The sequence below is a fragment of the Salmo trutta genome, chromosome 17 (genome assembly GCF_901001165.1).
Source record: "Salmo trutta chromosome 17, fSalTru1.1, whole genome shotgun sequence".
NCBI lineage: Eukaryota > Metazoa > Chordata > Actinopteri > Salmoniformes > Salmonidae > Salmo > Salmo trutta.
The window spans coordinates 5515204-5537166 of NC_042973.1; the positions used below are offsets into that span (position 1 = coordinate 5515204).

The 21963-nt window shown below is 40.4% G+C and overlaps 2 protein-coding genes across 3 annotated transcripts in view; one reads left to right on the forward strand and one right to left on the reverse strand.

Moving 5' to 3' along the window:
* Window positions 1–1863: 1863 nt before the first annotated feature.
* Window positions 1864–4093, reverse strand: polr2h (RNA polymerase II, I and III subunit H). The gene is made up of 6 exons (XM_029695446.1): window positions 3881–4093; window positions 3074–3166; window positions 2869–2952; window positions 2652–2745; window positions 2461–2544; window positions 1864–2225 (listed from the first exon to the last, which is right to left on the reverse strand). Exons 2-6 carry the CDS (start codon window positions 3144–3146, stop codon window positions 2108–2110), a joined length of 453 nt encoding a protein of 150 aa, XP_029551306.1. The 5' UTR covers window positions 3147–3166; window positions 3881–4093; the 3' UTR covers window positions 1864–2107.
* A 2960-nt stretch (window positions 4094–7053) lies between these two features.
* Window positions 7054–21963, forward strand: part of armc9 (armadillo repeat containing 9) — a 91140-nt gene continuing 76230 nt past the window's right edge. For both annotated transcript variants that reach the window (XM_029695447.1, XM_029695448.1), the window contains exons 1-6: window positions 7054–7231; window positions 7646–7740; window positions 11062–11187; window positions 11396–11566; window positions 14311–14466; window positions 14651–14743. In XM_029695447.1, the coding sequence (XP_029551307.1) occupies window positions 7666–7740; window positions 11062–11187; window positions 11396–11566; window positions 14311–14466; window positions 14651–14743 (621 nt within the window). In that variant the 5' untranslated portion in view covers window positions 7054–7231; window positions 7646–7665. The remainder of the gene's footprint in view (window positions 7232–7645; window positions 7741–11061; window positions 11188–11395; window positions 11567–14310; window positions 14467–14650; window positions 14744–21963) is intronic.

The window sequence follows — 21963 nt, forward strand, 5'->3', positions numbered from 1 at the left end:
AGTTATGACATTTTCAAGGGTGGCAAAATGTACTGGTTTCCATCTTTCATTTTATAAGTGACAGTTAAACTGACAAAATTCATAACTTTACAAGAATTTGCATGCATAATACACACTGAGTGACCAGGGGAATCCAGGTGAAAGCTATGATCCCTTATTGATGTCGCTTGTTAAATCCACTTCAATCAGTGTAGATGAAGGGGAGGAGACAGGTTAAAGAAAGATTTTTAAGCCTTGAGACAATATAGACATGGATTGTGTGTCAAATCAAATTTGTATTTGTCACATGCACCAAATACAACAGGTGTAGACTTGTACTTACAAGCCCTTAACCAACAATGCAGTTCTAAGAAAATACCTAAAAAAAGTAAGAGATAAAAAAAATCTAATAATTAAGGAGCAGCAGTAAATAACAATAGCGGGGCAATATACAGGGTGTACCAGTACAGAGTTAATGTGGAGGCTATATACAGGGTGTTACGGTACAGAGTCAATGTGGAGGCTATATACAGGGTGTTACGGTACAGAGTCAATGTGGAGGCTATATACAGGGGGTACCGGTACAGAGTCAATGTGGAGGCTATATACAGGGGGTACCGGTACAGAGTCAATATGGAGGCTATATACAGGGTGTTACGGTACAGAGTCAATGTGGAGGCTATATACAGGGGGTACCGGTACAGAGTCAATGTGGAGGCTATATACAGGGGGTACCGGTACAGAGTCAATGTGGAGGCTATATACAGGGGGTACCGGTACAGAGTCAATATGGAGGCTATATACAGGGTGTTACGGTACAGAGTCAATGTGGAGGCTATATACAGGGTGTTACAGTACAGAGCCAATGTGCGGGGGCACCGGTTGTCGAGGTAATTGAGATAGTTATGTACATGCAGGTAGGGTTATTTGCATAGATAACATAGTAACAGCAGCGTAGGGGGGGAAATAGTCTGTGTAGCCATGTCATTAGCTGTTCAGGAGTATTTCGTGTGCCATTCAGAGGGTGAATGGGCAACACAAAAGATAAGTGCCTTTGAACGGTGTATGGTAGTAGGTGCCAGGCGCACCAGTTTGAGTGTGTCAAGAACAGCAACGCTGCTGGGTTTTTTCACACTAAGTTTCTCATGTGTATGAAGAATGGTTCACCACATAAACACCATCCAGCCAACTTTACACAACTGTGAAAGGCATTGGAGTAAACATGGGCCAGCATTCCTGTGGAATGCTTGACACCTTGTAGAGTCCATGCCTGGAAGAACTGAGGCTGTTCTGAGGGCAGAAGGGTGTGCAACTCAATATTAGGAAGGTGTTCCTAATGTGTTGTACACTGTGTATATGACCTTACACAAATGTAAGCAACATTTGAAATTAAGTTTTAGTCAAATATATCGTTTTGGGCTTCTTGCGGTCAATTTAAAGCCGACAAATTATTTGCAATTATGTTCAAGCCCCCTGACCATGCGCTCCAAAAATAATATATTTGTTATATATTTATGATAGAATTTTTTTAAACATTTTTTTAGTAATAATTTATATATTTTTTAAAATCAGCCCAAAGCTGAATCTAGTTGATGATCCCTGCTCCACGGCTTTCTCAATCGTCTTTCCTTGTGCCTCATCCTCAAAATGCATTGGAGGACATGGTCAAAACGGAGAGATCTTGGAACTTCTCCAATGCGTTGAGAAATAAGTAATGAAAGATCCACGAGGAAGAACAATTGAGAAAGCGATTGTAACATATCAGAGACATATCTGTTCTACACATTATTTTATCTGAACATTCCCCCCGACGTTGTATAATACAATTAAAAAGTAACATTGAAACTAGCTCTGTACATACAGTAAGTGCACACCACATACAGATTATCAAAAAAACATCTTTATTTACACGACTTTGCTTTACGGTCTCTCTAAGTCCATCTCTTTTGGAGAATCTAACGTCACTAAATATAAAAAAAAAAAAACTAAAACATTCTACTGCTTCAAAGTGTCTTTAAAGATGGACATCCTCTCCACATTTTCCATACAGAATTAGAATGTACAGTAGCAGCCTCCAGTTCAGGGGGTACTGTAGACAGAGGAGCCGCTGTGGTCACACTGGGGGGGTCTAGAAGGCCAGTTTCTTCATAAGCAGGTAGACTCGGGAGTCCACTTCAAAGCCGTGCAGATTGTTGGCGTCACCTTGTAGCCTCATCAGTAGGCCTCCGTAAGACACATAGGCAGAGCTGGACGGAGGAAGGACAGCGTGCAAACACACACACACACACACCATTAATAATTGTACTGTGGTCTAAGCATACATTGGACAAAAACAGACAAGAGCTGAATGCGCAAGAAAACTTTTTGAAAGAAAATAATAATTTAATGAATTAATGAGTTGATTATTTTCCTTTCCCATTCTTACTAAAAAAAAAAAATAATAATTGTTTGATTGAACATCACTGCTGGATTGTCACTCACAGACGTGTAGCTGCTTCCGTAGACGTCTCGTCACCCTCAATCTTGTATACCTTGCCATACATCACATAGTCAAACTGATCCGCCCTGACAGAGAGAAACATGGTTCAGACAAAAAAACAATTTCCAGGAAATCAATGTAGCCCAATATTAATGTATTCTACATACAACACAGCAGTTTCCCAATAATATACCTGGACGGCCGATCATCCTGTGGATTATATTCCCCATCGTCGGGAGTTCCATCTTCATATAGAGTACTGGCTATTACCAATCTGAACTTGTCACCTACAGGGATAGTTGGAAATGCATAAAATATACAAAACAGGCTACTACAACGGCGATCAAGTTCACATTTACGTTAAAGATTTTATTAGAAATTAGACAAAGACACATTCACACGTCACTTACCAAGGTCAACAGGATAGATCTGAATGTTTACATCCAAGATGAGGTCCATCTTGAAGGACTCACTTTCACAGTGCAGACGAGAAACTGAAGCAAAGACAAACCACAATAAATGATCAATGCTACTACGTCATGCAGACAGATGTATTTACAAATTTGAGACATGAAGTGCTGTAAAGCTAGCCTAAGCTTATTCCAAAACTCTCACCTCTGTCAAATTTCATCCCATCTGGATCGATGTCTTTCACATCAAAGATGTCCTCAAACAATATCCCAGCCATGTCTGTTCTGGTCTGGTGCCCTGGTCAATGAAACACAGAAAATCCTTCCAGCTTACACTTTACTTTGTGCTGGTAGGCAGCCATATCATATCATAGACGTTAACGCGTCCATCTCCATGTTTACAGCGCTTGTTTAAAGAAGACAAGAGGTAACAAACAGCCTGTGATAATTATGCTGCGTTCAAAACAGGGAACACGGAAAAATACGAGGTCAATGAATGACGTGAGTGATGTTCAGGTCGGAGCTCTAGAAAAAAAAAGGACCGAGTTTTTCCAGAGTTTGAACGCGGCATTAACCATACAGCGTATGGATCTGTGCAAATGTGCTTATGTTAAAAGTATAACTTACGTGTATATATATTTTTTTAAATTATTATTATTATAAAATATTTTCTTTCTGATGTTTCAAAATACGTTTCGCTATCGATGTTTGACAGTGTCTGAATTGTAGTTCACATGGCCAGCCGTGGCAAAGTTAACGTAGAGGCTAACGTTACTGTTAGCTAAGTTTAATCGCATCTGACCACCATTTCTATTATCTTTTACTTTTTACTAGCTAGTTACAGTAGCTAACTAGAGCGAGCATTGTCCACCCATGACGCCAATTTCATAATTTTTATTATAGCTAGTTAAGTTTACAAATTAACTATATGACTCAAAGCATCACTGGTTAGCGAGCTAAATCGGCATATTTAGCAAGTTAGCTTGGCGACAGCAACAACTTAATCACTTACCTTGATTAAGTGAATATTTCTTTTTTTTTAACGTTTTTTTTCGCTAGCTATAGTTGTTCCAATAAGGACAATTGTAATTTAATATGTGCTGAATAACCTAAATCAAACATTAATTACTGTGCCGCGCTGAGAAAACGTGCTCGATATTCGAACTCTAGCTATTTACTTCCGACAATACCCGGAAGTGGGTCTGTGCTATGTGGAATCCTTGGGACGCCCTACTTCTTCTTCTTCTTTAAAGTTTTATGGCAGACTACACCCATTGGTGTATTGCCGCCACCTACTGTTCGGGGCATTGAAACAAAACAACGATAGTAAAGAAATTCGGGTGCATGTTCACCACCACAATTGCAGCATTTCGGCACAACTGGCATATAATACTTCTCCCGTCTACATACACTTGACACCACGGGAGGTTGGTGGCACCTTAATTGGGGAGGATGGACTCATAGTAATGGCTGGCGCGGAATAGGTGGAATAGTATCAAATACATATGGTTTCCGTGTGTTTGATGCCATTCCATTTGCTCCGTTCCAGCCATTATTATGAGCTGTCCTCACCTCAACAGTCCTCACTACTTGACACAAATAGTTTACATTTATGGGTTTGGGCACAAAGGCTTTCACAGGGAATCTCATACAACCCAAATACACGTGAGAAGGCAGATACTCTTCAGTTGTTGTGCATCAACCACTTGATCCATTGGGACACCCTACCACATTGAAGTTGACATTTAAAATGGTTAAGATTAGGGTTAGGTAAGAAGGGTAGGGGTTAGGGTAGGGATGCCCCAAGGATACCGGATAGCACTGATCAGATGGGAAATGGGCTGACAAAGAAGATTTTTTAAAATATTGTAGCGACCTTGTCAAATCATATGTTATTTGTCACATACACATGTATAGCAGATGTTATTGCGGGTGTAACGAAGTGTTTCTAGCTCCAACAGTGCAGTAATATCTAACGATTCACAATAATACAGACAACATAAAAGTAAAATAATGGAATTAAGGAATATATAAATATTAGGATGAGCAGAGTGGCATAGCCAAAAATACAGTAGAATAGAATACAGTATATACATATGAGATGAGTAAAGCAAAAATATGTAAACATTATTAAAGTGACTAGTGTTCCATTATTAAAGTGGCCAGTGATTCTAAGTCTATGTATATAGGGCAGCAGCCTCTAAGGTGCAGGGTTACGTAACCATGTGGAAGCCGCCTAGTGATGGCTATTTAGCCCAACACATAGCAACCTCATCAAGGGGTTCGGACCTCTTATCGTAATGGTTAAGGTATTGGCTTGATAGTCACTGTACCCGGGTTTTAGTCCCAGTCGGGGCTAGACCCCCCAAATTTCCTACAATATCTTTGAACAAATAGTCATTGTTGGGGAATTATTACACCAAATCAACTTCACTCTGAAAGTGAACCTTGACTCAAAAGCTATTAGAACTAAAACCAAAAGATAATTTCTGTGCTAAAACTATTTACTGAGCCAAGTAATTTAAACTTCTTCTCAACCTAAAGATGTAACCTCAAAATGTAACAAAAAAAAAGAATGTAATAGTTCACTGATCAACTGGCCAAGACCAGTGTCTGTGCAGAGAGGACAGCTGCAGCTGTCCCAGCCACCTAAACAGTTGTACAGTGGATTAAACATTAAATAAAGGGTTGTGATTTCCAGTGGAGGCTGCTGAGGGGTGGATGGCTCATACTAATGCCCGTAACAGAGCATATGGAATGGCATCAAACACATGGAAACCATGTATTTGTTACCGTTCCACTGATTCCTCTCCAGCTTTTCCCATGAGCCCTGTCCTCCCAAATTAAGGTGCCACCAACCTCCTGTGGTGATTTCACATACTACTATCTGAATTGAATGTTCATGGCCCACCACAGATCACATACGTCAAAACATATAACTTCCTTTGGTTATCATTGTTATTATTTATATAGGGAGCAAAAGCAATGGCGTATTTTTGAAGGCACAAACTCTGCCATTGCTTGTTGGTCACCATAGCAGCACCCACTCGTAGCACGTGCTCCAGCAGGTATATCTCACTGGTCACCCCCAAAGTCAATTCCTCCTTTGGTTGTCTTTCCTTCCAGTTCTCTGCTGCCAATGACTGGAACGAACTGCAAAAATCTCTGAAGCTGGAGACTCATATCTCGCTCACTAGCTTTAAGCACCAGCTGTCAGAGCAGCTGGTGCTTAAAAAAAGTACAATAAAGCCTTTGAAATCAGGCCAAGCGCCACTGCGGGAAAACAAGTGCAATTGATTCCGGAACATTCACTGCACCTGTACATAGCCTATCTGTAAACAGCCCATCTATCTACCTACCTCATCCCCATACTGCATTTATTTATTTATCTTGCTCCTTTGCACCCCAGTATCTCTACTTCCACATTCATCTTCTGCACATCTACCATTCCAGTGTTTTAATTGCTATATTGTAATTACTTCGCCACCATGGCCTATTTATTGCCTTAACTTACCTCATTTGCACTCACTGTATATAGCCTTTTTTTGTTTTCTTTAGTTCTACTGTATGTTTTGTTTATTCCATGTGTAACTCTGTGTTGTTGTATGTGTAGAATTGCTATGCTTTATCTTGGCCAGGTCGCAGTTGTAAATGAGAACTTGTTCTCAACTAGCCTACCTGGTTAAATAAAGGTGAAATAAAAAAATAAAAAAAACATTTGGGGAAATTAATGTTTTTTGTCAGTTTTCTTGGATAATTGCAAAAAAATAAGGTCTGTGGTAAACACAGCTTTAGGAGATTTTATACGTTTTGTTCTAGATAATCTTCATCAGCTAACTTCACTTTTTGTGAACTTTTAAGCACTTAAAGGATTCATAATTCATAAAGGTCATGTTAACTGACTTATATTATCTTATCGAACAAAACGTATACAATCTCCTAAACCTGTAACTTCAGATATTATTTCCTGTGTTTATCCCAAAACCATATTCTTTCCCTATTAATTTTCTGGTCAGTGCTATCCGGAATCCTTGGGACATCCCTACCGCTAAACCCTAACCCTAACGTCTACTTAACCATAAAACCTTACCATTTTAAATCTTCAAGGAATCAGAATAGCATATACCCTGCTATTTAGGACATTTACGTCATCTGTCTCCACTTTCCAGCCATAGTTTCACAACAGTTCGGTTGCTAGGGATTCTAGGCGTCTTCATAGTCTGGTTGCTAGCTAATGTGTTAGCTAGCTGTCTGTCTTGTTTTTATGCATAACCTTGCACTTAGTCAACGTATAAATAAAGATACATCTATTTAAAGGTTTAATATTAATTCATATTTCGAAGTAGACTGCGATGTGAAAAAGGTAAGGTTGTGCGTGCTATATAACTTTACCACATGTTTGGATGATTAGCTATCGTTAGCTAGCTGGGTCAGGTAAATGCCGATAAACAACTAACGTTACAACTAGCTATGGATGGGAAGGGCAAGTTATGTCTTGTGTAGCTAGCTAGTAGCTAGCTTTGACTTGTGTAGTTAGTACCAGTAACGTTAACTAGCTAACTATATAGTCACCAGTTCTGAGCTGCCTTATGTAACTTAGCTACCTAGCTCCTTAGCTAATAAGCTAAGTGTGCCTGCCTGCTGTGTCAATTATGTCAGTGTTGAAAACCATCCATACATAGCCTCGATTCCAGACATGGCAGTATTGTTTGGATTTCACACTCACATTGTGAAGTCATGAGCAGAGAAACCAGTGCATGCTTTCCGTGTCTTTTAGCCAGGTGTTTACAACTTCACATGAGTTCCGGAGAGATAAAGGAGATGGGGGACATCTTGGCCAATGAAGCTGATCTTCTCGGGATGATCAAGGAGGTATGTGAAAGGAACGGTATATTAACTTTTACACTCGCGGGAATTGGCCTATATGGATAGGGCTATGAACTTTATTTATAATAAGGATTACATGGAGAAAATCGGACATCTCTGAAATGAAAATGGATGGCCCTCCCTTCAGCAAAATATATTTTACGTTGAAAATAAACAACTGACCCCCCCCCCTCTATCGTTTAACCTCACTTCTTGGACAGACCAGAGCCTTAGATATGCAGTTTTAGAAACTGTTCTTCTTCCTGTAAGCATTACATGGCAACTTACATGGTTGGAGGAACTGGCCGACAAATCTATGGCTATAGCAGCCTATAGCCTAATGTCTGTCAAACAGGTAGGCCTACCTCTTATTTATTAAATAAGAAGAACATAAATCCCTCTTGTTGTTAGTAAACTGTAATTAAAAGGAAGTTCGTTGCTATGAATTATGCCTACTCGAGTTTGCCTACTTTCAGCACCGTGAGGTGTACATTTTTCCGATTGATTGTGCCGCGGCCGCTGAAACACAGTGTAAGTTACTTGAATCTTTCTTATTGTAGGGTCAATACATCATGGGGCAAGAAACATTGTTTTTATGAAAATCAATTATAGTAGTGGCAGGCTATCAAAGTTGACCTCCGGTCCTCCTTCTCATCTTCGCACTCTTCTTCTCAAACTAAACAGAACATAGGTTATTGGCTAGTTGGCACGCAAGATATAAATAAGAAATTCGGTAGAAGCCTTTGACTCTCCTCCTGAACTGCCACTGTAGGCCTACACAGCACAGCTTTGGTTAGGCAGCACATGGAAAAGGTGTTTGATCAACAAGAGCAGAGCAGACCAGGGCTCAGGGTTGGAGTATCCATTGCAGTGTGTAATGCAGCCTAGTATTATTTACAAACATTCCAGCTGTTATCTTAGAAATAAAACTTTGCTCTGAGCTTCTCAAAGCATTGACTATAGGTGCATTTGATATTGCGTGCCCAGCAAATATACCTGATACCTGATACCTGTACCTGATGAGGGGCGGCATCAGGTACACATCAATGTATAGCCTAATAAGCAACTAATTCAAACAATTCTAAAACACTGAGAAATACTGAAAATTACATGATCCTCCAATGGACTAGATTAAAAAAAAATACTAAACCCTCCCCTTGACTGAAATTGAAAAAGCACGACCTTCCCCCATTTTCCTCCAGGTACCCATTCTGTAAATGTCGATTCTAAATTGAAATATTTCTTACAGAAAAATATGAAAGCATATGCATAACCATGGTAGCAATTGAAGGGGAACAGTTAGGAGATTCTGTGAAAATTATTAGACCAAAGGTGAGGACAAAACAGTTCACCTGACACAGGACTTAATCCAAACATTACACTGTTTTTTTTATATGCATTTTACATTTACTGTACTTTTTTCTGCATTTGTTGATAACATTTTACATTACATTTTAGTCATTTAGCAGACGCTCTTATCCAGAGCGACTTACAGTAGTGAATGCATACATTTCATACATTTTTGTTCTCCGAAATAGGAAAATACCCTGGACACATTCAGTAACATGATAAGAATATTCCTGGAAAATGTGGGGTAGGCGCAACATAAGAGAAAATAATTCCAAGAGTTCTAGTGAGAGGACTAACTGGTGTCTCCAAGTGGACACACACCTCTCCAAAGTGTGCACAGTTCCGAAGTCATTTCAATGCACTTTTGTCACTCAAAGAAGAGTCTTCTAGCGAGCACACTTATAGTTGTTTTGTATGGAACACAACCCTGCATTCCCGCCATCACACAATTACTGTTGTTGTTTAGTCAATCCAAAAATGGCCTTTATAAATCACAATCTGGGTATTTTGACAGCTTGTGCAATTGCCAACATGACTAGCTAAGTTATAAAATACGATATTACAGCGTTAGACTTTCACAATTCATTTCAGGCAAACAGTAATTTTGGTGTGCGTAGAAAGGAGTCCTGAGTATATTCAGGTGCATATGCCGTGGCAAATTTTTTTCTCAATAGACAAACACAGGCTCATTCTGTTCAGAACAACCCAGGGTATGACGACATGTCAATCAAATTCAATCATCAATCAAATGTATTTATGAAGCCCTTTTTACATCAGCCGATGTCACAAAGTGCTATACAAAAACCCAGTCTAAAACCCCAAACAGCAAGCAATGCAGATGTAGAAGCACGGTGGCATGGAAAAACTCCCTAGAAAGGCAGGAACCTAGTAAGAAACCTAGAGAGGAACCAGGCTCTGAGGGGTGGCCAGTCCTCTTCTGGCTGTGCCGGTTGGAGATTATAACAGTACATGGCCAAGATGTTCAAACGTTCATAGATGACCAGCAGGGTCAAATAATAATAATCACAGTGGTTATAGAGGGTGCAACAGGTCAGCACCTCAGGAGTAAATGTCAGTTGGCTTTTCATAGCTGATCATTCAGAGTTCGACAGCAGGTGCGGTAGAGAGAGAGTCGGAAACAGCATGTCCAGGACAAGTTAGCACATCCGGTGAACAGGTCAGGGTTCCATAGCTGTCGTCTTGTAACTGTACATCAAACATAGAGATCATAAACGTTGACTCTGTATATGACAGTAGTTTTATGATGTGGAAATGTGAAATGCACATTTGGACTCACATGTATTTGGCTGGTTTGTATGACATCAAAGCGGTATTTATTATAATCTGCAACATCTCATCTTTCAAAATACATCGAGTCCTCTTTAATTTCCAGCATTTCCTCGTCACTCAGACAACACGAAAATGTTCAATAGTTTCCCAATCAGCAGGAGTGATGGGGGCAACTTCTCGTTGTGCGGTGCTCAAGTTCAGAACGGCTGTCAGTCAAAACACTGAAGCACAGTTCCAGAGCTCTGATGTCATTGTATAGCATGTTACTGTAAAGCAACTGTGTTGCAATTTAGGCGTTTATCAGTGCCCAAATCTGCCATTTTACAACCCGTATACGAGTATGATTGTAAAGGGCTACGGCATCTCATTGGAAAGAGTATATTATGAAGGGTATGGGAAATCAAAGGTTTATTAACACATCTCATTGGTATGTGAAATCAAGGGTTTAAGACATCTCATTGCGAACACAGATGTGTCAAGTCAAATGTGCTTAATGTTGCTAACCATGCAGCGATGCTGCACCAGTGTCATTCTATGTAGCCCGTCTGGGACCAGTCTAACTCTAATCGACTCAGTCTCAGTCACTACATGCAATTGTGTAGTATTTGGATAAAAGTAGGTAGTGTTTGTTGTTTTAATCTGAATTGAAAACTATAACTTCTCTCTTTTTTTTTTTTTCTTGACCAGTATTTGAAGTACGGTGAATTTGAAGAGACAGTTCATCACTTTGAGAAGGAATGTAAAAACAAGGGGAAAGTTGTTCCAAAGCCCAGAGGCAACAGTCTTCGGGACTCGAAAACGCTGATTATCCAGGTAAATGGTTGATTTAAAAAATAAAATAATTAAACAAATAAAGCTGCATTCTATGGTCATTGCTGGAAATGACAGACATCCGTCATAGATACCCCAAATAGTATACTAACCACAGACGTTGAAATTCTAAAGGACACATTCCAAAATTCCGTGATGAAGATGATAGGTTCTATTTGAATGGTACTAACAAACTCCTGTATCCCTACAGAAGGACCTGTTGAGCTCATTTGATGACGGCGACTTCAAGGTGTTCTTCGAGCTGTGGACAGAGTTTGTCCCTTTGGAGGTCAGGGACTGTGACCCTCATGCCCAGAAACTGGAGTTTTACCTTCATGTCCACTTCACCATCTTCCCCCTGAAAATCCACTTGGGCAGACATGTACGTATAATATGCCTCTCCTTATTCTGAAGTACTACCACTAACTGGATCACTCTGTTGGATGTGCAATTTAAAAAAAATATGTTAGAAGCTACACAAGCTCTAATTCTGTTTTAGTATGAGTTCCAGACCCAGGTTCAAATAGTATTTGTTTTCTTTCAAATACTTTGAGTGTGAAATTAAACCTGATTATGGAATGCAAGATGAGCAGTTTTGCCCTTTTTGGTTATCAACCTTGTTCCGGTTACTGTACCACCAATGACATTTTGCTTTGCCCGTAGTACCCCTGATACATCCTCATGTGCATTTTACCACTAGGCTTATTGTCTCATGAGTCCTTCTTAAGTACCCGCTGTGGATAGGCCGAGTACTCCTGCTTGAGAACCACTGCACTAGGCAGGCTCAATCGAGCACACCTTGAAATAACTATTTGAACCCAAGTCTGGTGTATTCCGTTTTCTGTCTCAACGTTGTACCTCTTATATCACACTTATAGGCTAAGTGTTGCTCTTTTTTTAGCACAAGCCTGGCTTTGTGTACTTTTGCATATCAGCTCCCTCATCTCTGTGGTGAGAAAATAGCATACAAAAAAAATGGATCAAATCACCATCAGCCAACAGATGGCCTCGTTGCACCATGCAGCCTTTCCTTAGCAACAAGCCATTCACACTGGTTAGTTTGGTGAAGTTCTCTTCACCACTCCTTGGTTCCCAGTAAATCAAAATGGTGGTCCTATCCAGTGCAATTGTATAACCTATAACCTATAGCATTTGTGAAAGTTGTGCACCATAGATAAGATTAGATTCACTTTGTATTATCCCATCAGAGTAAATTCATTTGGTCACGTGTTTAAAAAATGTAAGTTGTTAATACAATACAGTTCATAAACATATCAATGCATACAGAGCCTATACAGTGCATCTGGAAAGTATTCAGACTCCTTCCCCTTTTCCACATTTTGTTTCGTTACAGCCTTATTCTCAAATGGATTAAATATTTTTTTCCCTCATCAATCTACACACAATACCCCATTATGATAAAGCAAAAACAGGTTTTAAAACATTTATGCAAATGTATTAAAAAAATATATATATATATTCTTATTTACATAAGTATTCAGACCCTTTGCTATGAGATTCGAAATTGAGCTCAGGTGCATCCTGTTGCCATTTATCTTCCCTGAAATGTTTCTCCAACTTGATTGGAATTCACTTATGGTAAATTCAATTGATTGCACATGATTTGGAAAGGCACACAGCTGTCTATATAAGATCTCAAAGTTGACAGTGCATGTCAGAGCAAAAACCAAGCCATGAGGTAAATGAATTGTCCATAGAGCTCCGAGACAGGATTGTGTCGAGGCACAGAACTGTGGGAAGGGTACCAAAACATTTCTGCAGCATTGAAGGTCCCCAAGAACACAGTGACCTCCATCATTCTTAAATGGAAGAACTTTGGAACCACCAACACACTTCCTAGAGCTGGCAAACTGAGCAATCAGGGGAGAATGGCCTTGGTCAGGGAGGTGACCAAGAACCCAATGGTCACTATGACAGAGCTCCAGAGTTCCTCTGTGGAGATGAGAAAAACTTCCAGAAGGACAACCATCTCTGCAGAACTCCACCAATCAAGCCTTTATGGTAGAGTGGCCAGACGGAAGCCCGCTTGGAGTTTGCCAAAAGGCACCTAAATGACGCTCAGACCATGAGAAACAATATTTGCTGGTCTGATGAAACCAAGATTGAACTCTTTGGCCTGAATGCCAAGCGTTACGTCTGGAGGGAACTTGGCACCATCCCTCCGGTGAAGCATGGTGGTGGCAGCATCATGCTGTGGGGATGTTTTTCAGCGGCAGGGACTGGGAGACTAGCCAGAATTGAGGGAAAGATGAACGGAGCAAAGTACAGAGAGCTCCTTGATGAAAACCTTCTCCAGGGCACTCAGGACCTCAGACTGTGGCGAAGGTTCACCTTCCAACAGGACAACGACCCTAAGCACACAGCCAAGACAACGCAGGAGTGGCTTCGGGACAAGTCTCTGAATGTCGTTGAGTGGCCCAGCCATTGCTCGGACTAGAACCCGATCTAACATCTCGGACTAGAACCCGATCTAATAACCTGACAGAGCTTGAGAGGATCTGCACAGAGGAATGGAAGAAACTCCCCAAATATAGGTGTGCCAAGCTTGCAGTGTCATACCCAAGAAGACTCGAGGCTGTAATCACTGCCAAAGGTGTTTCAACAAAGTACTGAGTAAAGGGTCTGAATACTTATGTAAATGTGATATTTCCGTTTTTTTTTTTTTAATACATTTGCAAAAAAAAATTAAAAACGTTTTTTGCTTTGTCATTATGGGGTATTGTGTGTAGATTCGATGAGGGAAGGGGTCTGAATACTTTCCGCATGCACTGTATACAACAGTGATATGGTAGTACTCCCCTCCCAAATCAATACATACAGAGCCTGTATACAACAAGAGTACTACCGTCCCATATCAATACATACAGAGCCTGTATACAACAAGAGTACTACCGTCCCATATCAATACATACAGAGCCTGCATACAACAAGAGTACTACCGTCCCATATCAATACATACAGAGCCTGTATACAACAAGAGTACTACCGTCCCATATCAATAGTCCAATACTCTTAGCAATGTTGTCTCCAGCTGGAGCAGCCCACTACTTTTAATAACCAAATAAATTCAATCAATAATTTAGTTTGAATGTGTTTCTCCCACAGGACCGAGCGGACTTTGAGGTGAGGATCACCCACTTCAAGAACTACCTGGAGACGCGAGGGGCAGCACTCAGTCAGACCACTGAGTTCCTACCTTACTACGCCCTCCCCTTCGTGCCTAACCCCACGGTGCACCCCTCCTTCAGAGATCTCTTCCAGGTGACACCATTGTCCCTGAACGTACTCACTATACATGTCATATCAACATTAGCAGTATGTAATAACCAAAAAAGAAATGCAGGGCGGGACGCTGATTGGGCACATGAATGAATGAATGAATGAATTCATTCATATGCTGTACTTCATTAACTGCCCGTGTTTTGCTATGGTATGTTGTTATCAGGATTCCTGGATTCCAGAGATGAAGCAAGAGTTGGAGAAGTTCCTGACTGTGACACTGAAAGTGTCCAACACTCCAAGGCTTCTGTCGTTATATGTATCCTTTTGACAAGAATCGTTAAATGTGACCCATATTCAGTTAAGCTGAGGTCACACCAGGAAGGGCAATCTGAGCAGCATAAAAAAAAACATTTACAACATACGTTCACAGCATAAAATCATATAATAAAACCTATATACACTAGTGGGGCGGCAGGTAGCCTAGTGGTTAGAGTGTTGGGCCAGTAGGTGGATCGAATCCCCCGAGCTGACAAGGTAAAACTCTGTCGTTCTGCCCCTGAACAAGGCACTGTTCCTAGGCTGTCACTGTAAATAAGAATTTGTTCTTAACTGACTTGCCTAGTTAAATAAAGGTTAAATAAAAATAAATATGATAGTGGCACCTTACGGGCAGGAAATCATTGGTAATAAAAAATGTGATTCAATGCAATTCCCCCCTCCAACAAATCAAATATGTGTTTATTTGTTCAGATTTTTGGTCTCAGGATTGGCTTCCAAAATTCTCAAATCTGGACGATTAAAAAAAAAAAAAAAAACTTCCAAAAAAGTCAGCGAGATGTGTGATATGCCCGCTCGCTGATACGTGTGCCGGTGACTCGACGGCGGCGGCATATTTTGATAAGCCTACAATGAACCCATGTTATCCATATCTGTTAAAAACAGTAGGCTACAATAGAAGTAGAGTTAGACTTACTATTGGATCATAATTGCAACGCAAATCAAAATGTGTTCATCTGTTCAGCTTTTTTGGTGTCTGGATAAATAGCGGGAATATGTTCAACTCCGGAGCATAAAAAAAAAAAGGCGCAATGCTCTCTCTTTAAAATGCAATGTTTTGATACCATGAAGCTGTCTTATCTACATTAGAAACAGTAGGCCTATAGGCGAGGGCTGGCATCTCCAAACTGGGAATGGGGATATGAATTCATATTTTCGTAATGTCTCCAAAAACCTTTCCCCGACACTTGCGAAATAAGCCCATACAAAGTTTATTCACTTTTTTTTTAAGGATTAATTTTATTAATTTAAGCTATATATGTTTGGGGAGATGAAACTAAGGATCCACTCTGACATTGTATTAGTTGGGATTCAGTTCATTTGCAATTTTTTAATTATTATTTTTTTTATTTCACCTTTATTTAACCAGGTAGGCTAGTTGAGAACAAGTTCTCATTTACAACTGCGACCTGGCCAAGATAAAGCAAAGCAGTGTGACACAAACAACAACACAGAGTTACACATGGAATAAACAAACGTACAGTCAGTAATACAATAGAAAAGTCTATATACAGTGTGTGCAAATTAAGTAAGATTAGGGAGGTAAGGCAATAAATAGGCCATAGTGGCGACATAACTACAATTTAGCAATTAAACACTGGAGTGATTGATCTGCAGACGATGAATGTGCAAGTAGAGATACTGGGCTGCAAAGGATCAAAAAATAAATAACAATATGGGAATGAGGTAGTTGGGTGGGCTATTTACAGATGGGCTGTGTACAGGTACAATGATCGGTAAGCTGCTCTGACAGCTGATGCTTGAAGTTAGTGAGAGAGATATAAGACTCCAGCTTCAGTGATTTTTGCAATTTGTTCCAGTCATTGGCAGCAGAAAACTGGAAGGAAATGCGGCCAAAGGAGGAGTTGGCTTTGGGTGTGACCAGTGAAGTATACCTGCTGGAGCGCGTGCTACGGGTGGTTGCTGCTATGGTGACCAGTGAGCTGAGATAAGGCGAGGTTTTACCTAGCAAAGACTTATAGATGACCTGGAGCCAGTGGGTTTGGCAACGAATATGAAGTGAGGGCCAGCTAACAAGAGCATACAGGTCGCAGTGGTGGGTAGTATATGGGGCATTGGTGACAAAACGGATGGCACTGTGATAGACTACATCCAGTTTGCTGAGTAGAGTGTTGGAGGCTGTTTTGTAAATGACATTGTGAAAGTCAAGTAGGATGGTCAGTTTTATGAGGGTATGTTTGGCAGCATGAGTAAAGGATGCTTTGTTACGAAATAGGAAGCCGATTCTAGATTTAATTTTGGATTTGAGATGCTTAATGTGAGTCTGGAAGGCGAGTTTACAGTCTAACCAGACACCTCGATATTTGTAGTTGTCCACATATTCTAAGTCAGAACCATCCAGAGTAGTGATGCTAGACGGGAGGGCGGGTGCGGGCAGGGATCGGTTGAAGAGCATGCATTTAGTTTTACTTGCATTTAAGAGCAGTTGGAGGCAACGGAAGGAGTGTTGTATGGCATTGAAGCTCGTCTGGAGGTTAGTTAACACAGTGTCTAAAGAAGGGCCAGATGTATACAGAATGGTGTCGTCTGCGTAGAGGTGGATCAGAGAATCACCAGCAGCAAGAGCGACATCATTGATGTATACAGAGAAAAGAGTCGACCTGAGAATTGAACCCTGTGGCACCCCCATAGAGACTGCCAGAGGTCCGGACAACAGGCCCTCCGATTTGACACACTGAACTCTATCTGGGAAGTAGTTGGTGAACGAGGCGAGGCAGTCATTAGAGAAACCAAGGCTGTTGATTCTGCCAATAAGAATGTGGTGATTGACAGAGTCGAAAGCCTTGGCCAGGTCGATGAAGACGGCTGCACAGTACTGTCTTTTATCGATGGCGGTTATGATATCGTTTAGGACCTTGAGCGTGGCTGAGGGGCATCCATGACCAGCTCGGAAACCAGATTGCATAGCAGAGAAGGTACGGTGGGATTCGAAATGTTCGGTGATCTGTTTATTAACTTGGCTTTCGAAGACTTTTGAAAGGCAGGGTAGGATAGATGTACGTCTGTAACAGTTTGGGTCTAGAGTGTCTCCCCCTTTGACCGCGACTGCTTTCCAATCTTTAGGGATCTCTGACAATACGAAAGAGAGGTTGAACAAGCTAGTAATAGGGGTTGCAACAATTGCGGCGGAAAATTTTAGAAAGAGAGGGTCCAGATTGTCTAGCCCAGCTGATTTATAGGGATCCAGATTTTGTAGCTTCCAGAACATTAGCTATCTGGATTTCAGTGAAGGGGAAATGCAATGAATCGAATCATGTGAATCTAAAAAGTAATTTGTGAATCTTAATAATAATTTGTGAATTGCGAACAGTATTTTTGGGATAAAATATTAGATGTAGCCTTTCTTTAAGATAATTTGGAGTAAAAACTTTTTTTTTTTTTGATGCAATTCTTCCAGTTGATTTAGGCATCCAATGTATGGGACATTGCAACTCAATAGATTCTAGTCAACATACAAAGTAAACACTTCCAAGGTAGCTAAGATAAATATGGCTGATCTGGAAAAGGTACATTTCATGAAGATGTGTGTGCTTGCTTCAGCTGAATACAAATATTTGCAGCCTGCCATTGCCACTTGATCTTTGAAATATTGAATGAGCAAATTATTTAAAAAGGCATAAAATGTATTTGTTTGAAATGTTTTACATCAAGGGTGTAAACCGTCCTCCCAGGAGAGCTAATGGGTGCAGGCATTTTTTCCAACCCCCCTCTAAAAAAACACATTTAAGCTCTTTCAAGTTGATTGTTGATCATTGCTACACAGCCATTTTCAAGGCTTGCCATAGATGATTTTCAAGCCTATTTAAGTCAAAACTGTAACAAGTCTGCTCAGGAACATTCAATGTCATCTTGGTAAGCAACTCCAGTGTATATTTGGCCATGTGTTTTAGGTTATTGTCCTGCTGAAAGGTGAATTCGTCACCCAGTGTCTGTTGGAAAGCAGACTGAACCAGGTTTTTCTCTAGGATTTTGCCTGTGCTTCTACCTATATTCTATTTGGCCTCAATTTAATGATATTTAGAGGGTTAGATATGAGTTGACAAGCCACTGACTCTGTTGACAACAAATACTTAAAACAGACCTATTTAGCCTCAGAACTAAAAAGTTCAGTACAAACATTTGTAACAGATAACAAAAACATAACCATTACAGCAGATCAATCCCCAACAAAAACATAACCATTTCATCAGATCTTTCAGCACTCTGATGGAGTTAGACAAAAATCTGACCGAATGGATGTTTTACAGAGTTGACAAAAATACATTTTTAATTTTTAATTTAAGTGGTATATAAAGGAACAATTTTGTTTGCCGGTTGCCTAATTAAACCTAATTAAAATAGACATATTTGAACCAAAATGCATATCCTATTTTAATCTATCAGGGAGGTAGAGTTGACAGTTTATGGTTACATTTACATTTAAGTCATTTAGCAGACGCTCTTATCCAGAGCGACTTACAAATTGGTGCATTCACCTTATGATATCCAGTGGAACAACCACTTTACAATAGTGCATCTAAATCTTTTAGGGGGGGGGTTAGAAGGATTACTTTATCCTATCCCAGGTATTCCTTAAAGAGGTGGGGTTTCAGGTGTCTCCGGAAGATGGTGATTGACTCCGCTGTCCTGGCGTCGTGAGGGAGCTTGTTCCACCATTGGGTTGGTTGTGACCATGGGGATTCCCATATTGGAATCCCATATCTGTCCAGACTATGAGGGGTTTTGCTGCACTATATGTAATGAGAACATGAATAAGGGGTCCTTATGGTGTAGCTGGCCCTGATCATTCCTGATTCATTTAGGATTTTTTTTGACAAATCTGACGGAGTTCACCAAATTTCCGTACACGTTATATTTGTATTTTTAGGAATCCCAGTTTTCAGTGAAATATTCTTTCAAGTCAGAGAGAGCTATTGCAAGATACTACATAAGATCATTTTTCAGTTAATAATCATTTGTTTTTTGAATTTTTAACACTTTTTTGAAAACACTTTTGAGTTTGAAGTTGGGATTCTTTGCTCCGGACAAGGGTTTTTACTGGCATAGAGCCGACATGGAAATGAATAATATTTAAAATCTTAAAGCAAATCTTTCCCCTAAATGTAAATGGCATGGCTTCAGTACAAAAAAATAAAAATAAAAAATTGAAACATAAGATTTACACTGATATAGGGCTACTGTAAAATGATTTATGTCTCAGCTAAGCCAAACATGGTCAATAAGCATTCAACAGTAAGCATGGTTGTCAATTCACTATTGATTAGACCTAAATCTAATTCTAATAAAACAAAACAACTTGTTTTAAATAAGGCTATGTCTAAATACAGTTACAGGCACCGACAGGTAGCCTAGTGGTTAGAGCGTTGGACTTGTAACCAAAAGGTTGCAAGATCGTATCCCCGAGCTGACAAGGTAAAAAGTCGTTCTCCCCACTGTTCCTAGACCGTCATTGAAAATAAGAATTTGTTCTCAACTGACTTGCCTAGTTAGATGAAGGTAAATTAAAAAGAAATAAATAAATCGCTCCCTGTGGCCGTGGGCGTATAACATTAGGCCTAAGACAATGTGGACTATGGAGGATTTCACACACATCCACATCTTTCACAAGAGTTGGAAAAAGATCCAATATCAAGAGAAAAGGAGAATGTGTAAGGTAAACAAACAGGCAAATGTACAGTACATTTGGAAAGTATTCAAACCCCTTGACTTTTTCCACATTTTGTTACTTTACAGCCTTATTCTAAAATGTATTAAATCTACATACAATACCCCATAATGACAAAGCAAAAAACAGTTTTTTTAGAAATTGTTGCAATTGTATTAAATGCAATACTTTGTTGAAGTACCTTTGTCAGCGTTTACAGATTATAGTCTTCTTGGGTATGACGCTACAAGCTTAGCACACCTGTATTTGGGGAGTTTCTCCCATTCTTCTCTGCAGATCCTCTCAAGATCTGTCAGGTTGGATGGGGAGCGTCGCTGCCCAGCTATTTTCATGTCTCTCCCAAGATGTTAAATCGGGTTCAAGTCCGAGCTCTTGCTGGGCCACTCAAGAACAGAGACTTGTCCCGAAGCCACTTCTGCGTTGTCTTGGCTGTGTGCTTAGGGTCGTTGTCCCGTTGGAAGCTGAACCTTCACCCCAGCCTGAAGTTCTGAGCGCTCTGGAGCAGGTTTTCATCAAGGATCTCTCTGTCCTTTTCTCCGTTCATCTTTTCCTCGATCCTGATCCTAGTCTCCCAGTCCTTGCCGCTGAAAAACATCCCCACAGCATGATACTGCCACCACCATGCTTCACCGAAGGGATGGTGCCAGGTTTCCTCCAGACGTGACGCTTGGCATTCAGGCCAAAAAGTTTAATCTTGGCCTTTAGGTGCCTTTTGGCCAACTCCAAGCGGGCTGTCAAGTGCATTTTACTGAGGAGGGCCTTCCGTCTGCCCACTCTACCATAAAGGCCTGATTGGTAGAGTGCTGCAGAGATGGTTATCCTTTTGAAAGAGGAACTCTAGAGCACTGTCATAGTGACCATTGGGTTCTTGGTCACTTCCTGACCAAGGCCCTTCTCCCTCTATTGCTCAGTTTGGCCAGGCAGCCAGCTGTAGGAAGAGTCTTGGTGGTTATAATCTTCTTCCATTTAAGAATGATGAAGGACACTGTGTCCTTGGAGACCTTCAATGCTGCAGGCATTGGTGATGTTCCGATAAGGCTACTACTGTATGCACCTCCCCTGGCAAAACCAATGACAAACACCATGAGAAAACCATTCCCCCTTTGACAACTAACTTTCGTTCGACTCTTTCGACTCCTCATAGTCTGAGAATAGATTCTTTACAGTCAGTGCACAACAACAATTTATTTCAGTCTCAAACGACCATTATCAGGATATTGTACTTAGTTTCCTAAAGAGAGGGACTGAGGTGTTAACCAACAAGTAGCAACGCTCTATTCTCACCCTGCCAAAGTAGCCAGTGGCCAGTTTCCTAAGGTTCTCTGTATTCAAAGAATGTTTTTACCATCCTTAGTTACAGAGATGGCTTAGAAACTTTTGAGGCATCAGTGAATGCTAAGTGAAAGTCCTGTAGAGTATTCTAGAGAGACAAAGGACTCAAAAAAATAAAAAATAAAATCAGTGAGTGGGGAACAAAATCTGAGAATGACTCTCTGATTCAAGCCACTGCAAATACAGCTAACTCTTGTTCTCATCTGTGACGCGTATTCAAGACTCTAAATAAAAAGCTTTTCTTTCAGCCACTAAAGTGATGGTTAAGGTTCAGGCAATCACTCGACTGTATACTATCCAGCAACCTCCCCAAGCGTTAGGCAGGGGAATAAAACCGATTTTGATATTGTGAAAACCGGGCTATGTTCGAGTGTAACAGCAACCATCTGATTCCGCCTCTGACCCTTGTAATGGTGTAAGGGCAAGTAGTGAGAGAATTAGATAGGGCGATGACATCAGAA

What these genes read in the sequence shown, in the direction of transcription:
- polr2h (XM_029695446.1), bottom strand. Translation starts at nt 3,146, where the DNA reads ATGGCTGGGATATTGTTTGAGGACATCTTTGATGTGAAAGACATCGAT. An exon ending in GATCTATCCTGTTGACCTTG is followed by an intron (nt 2,746 to 2,868) that starts GTAAGTGACGTG and finishes CTATCCCTGTAG; the next exon opens with GTGACAAGTTCAGATTGGTA. An exon ending in ACGGAAGCAGCTACACGTCT is followed by an intron (nt 2,226 to 2,460) that starts GTGAGTGACAAT and finishes TCCTCCGTCCAG; the next exon opens with CTCTGCCTATGTGTCTTACG.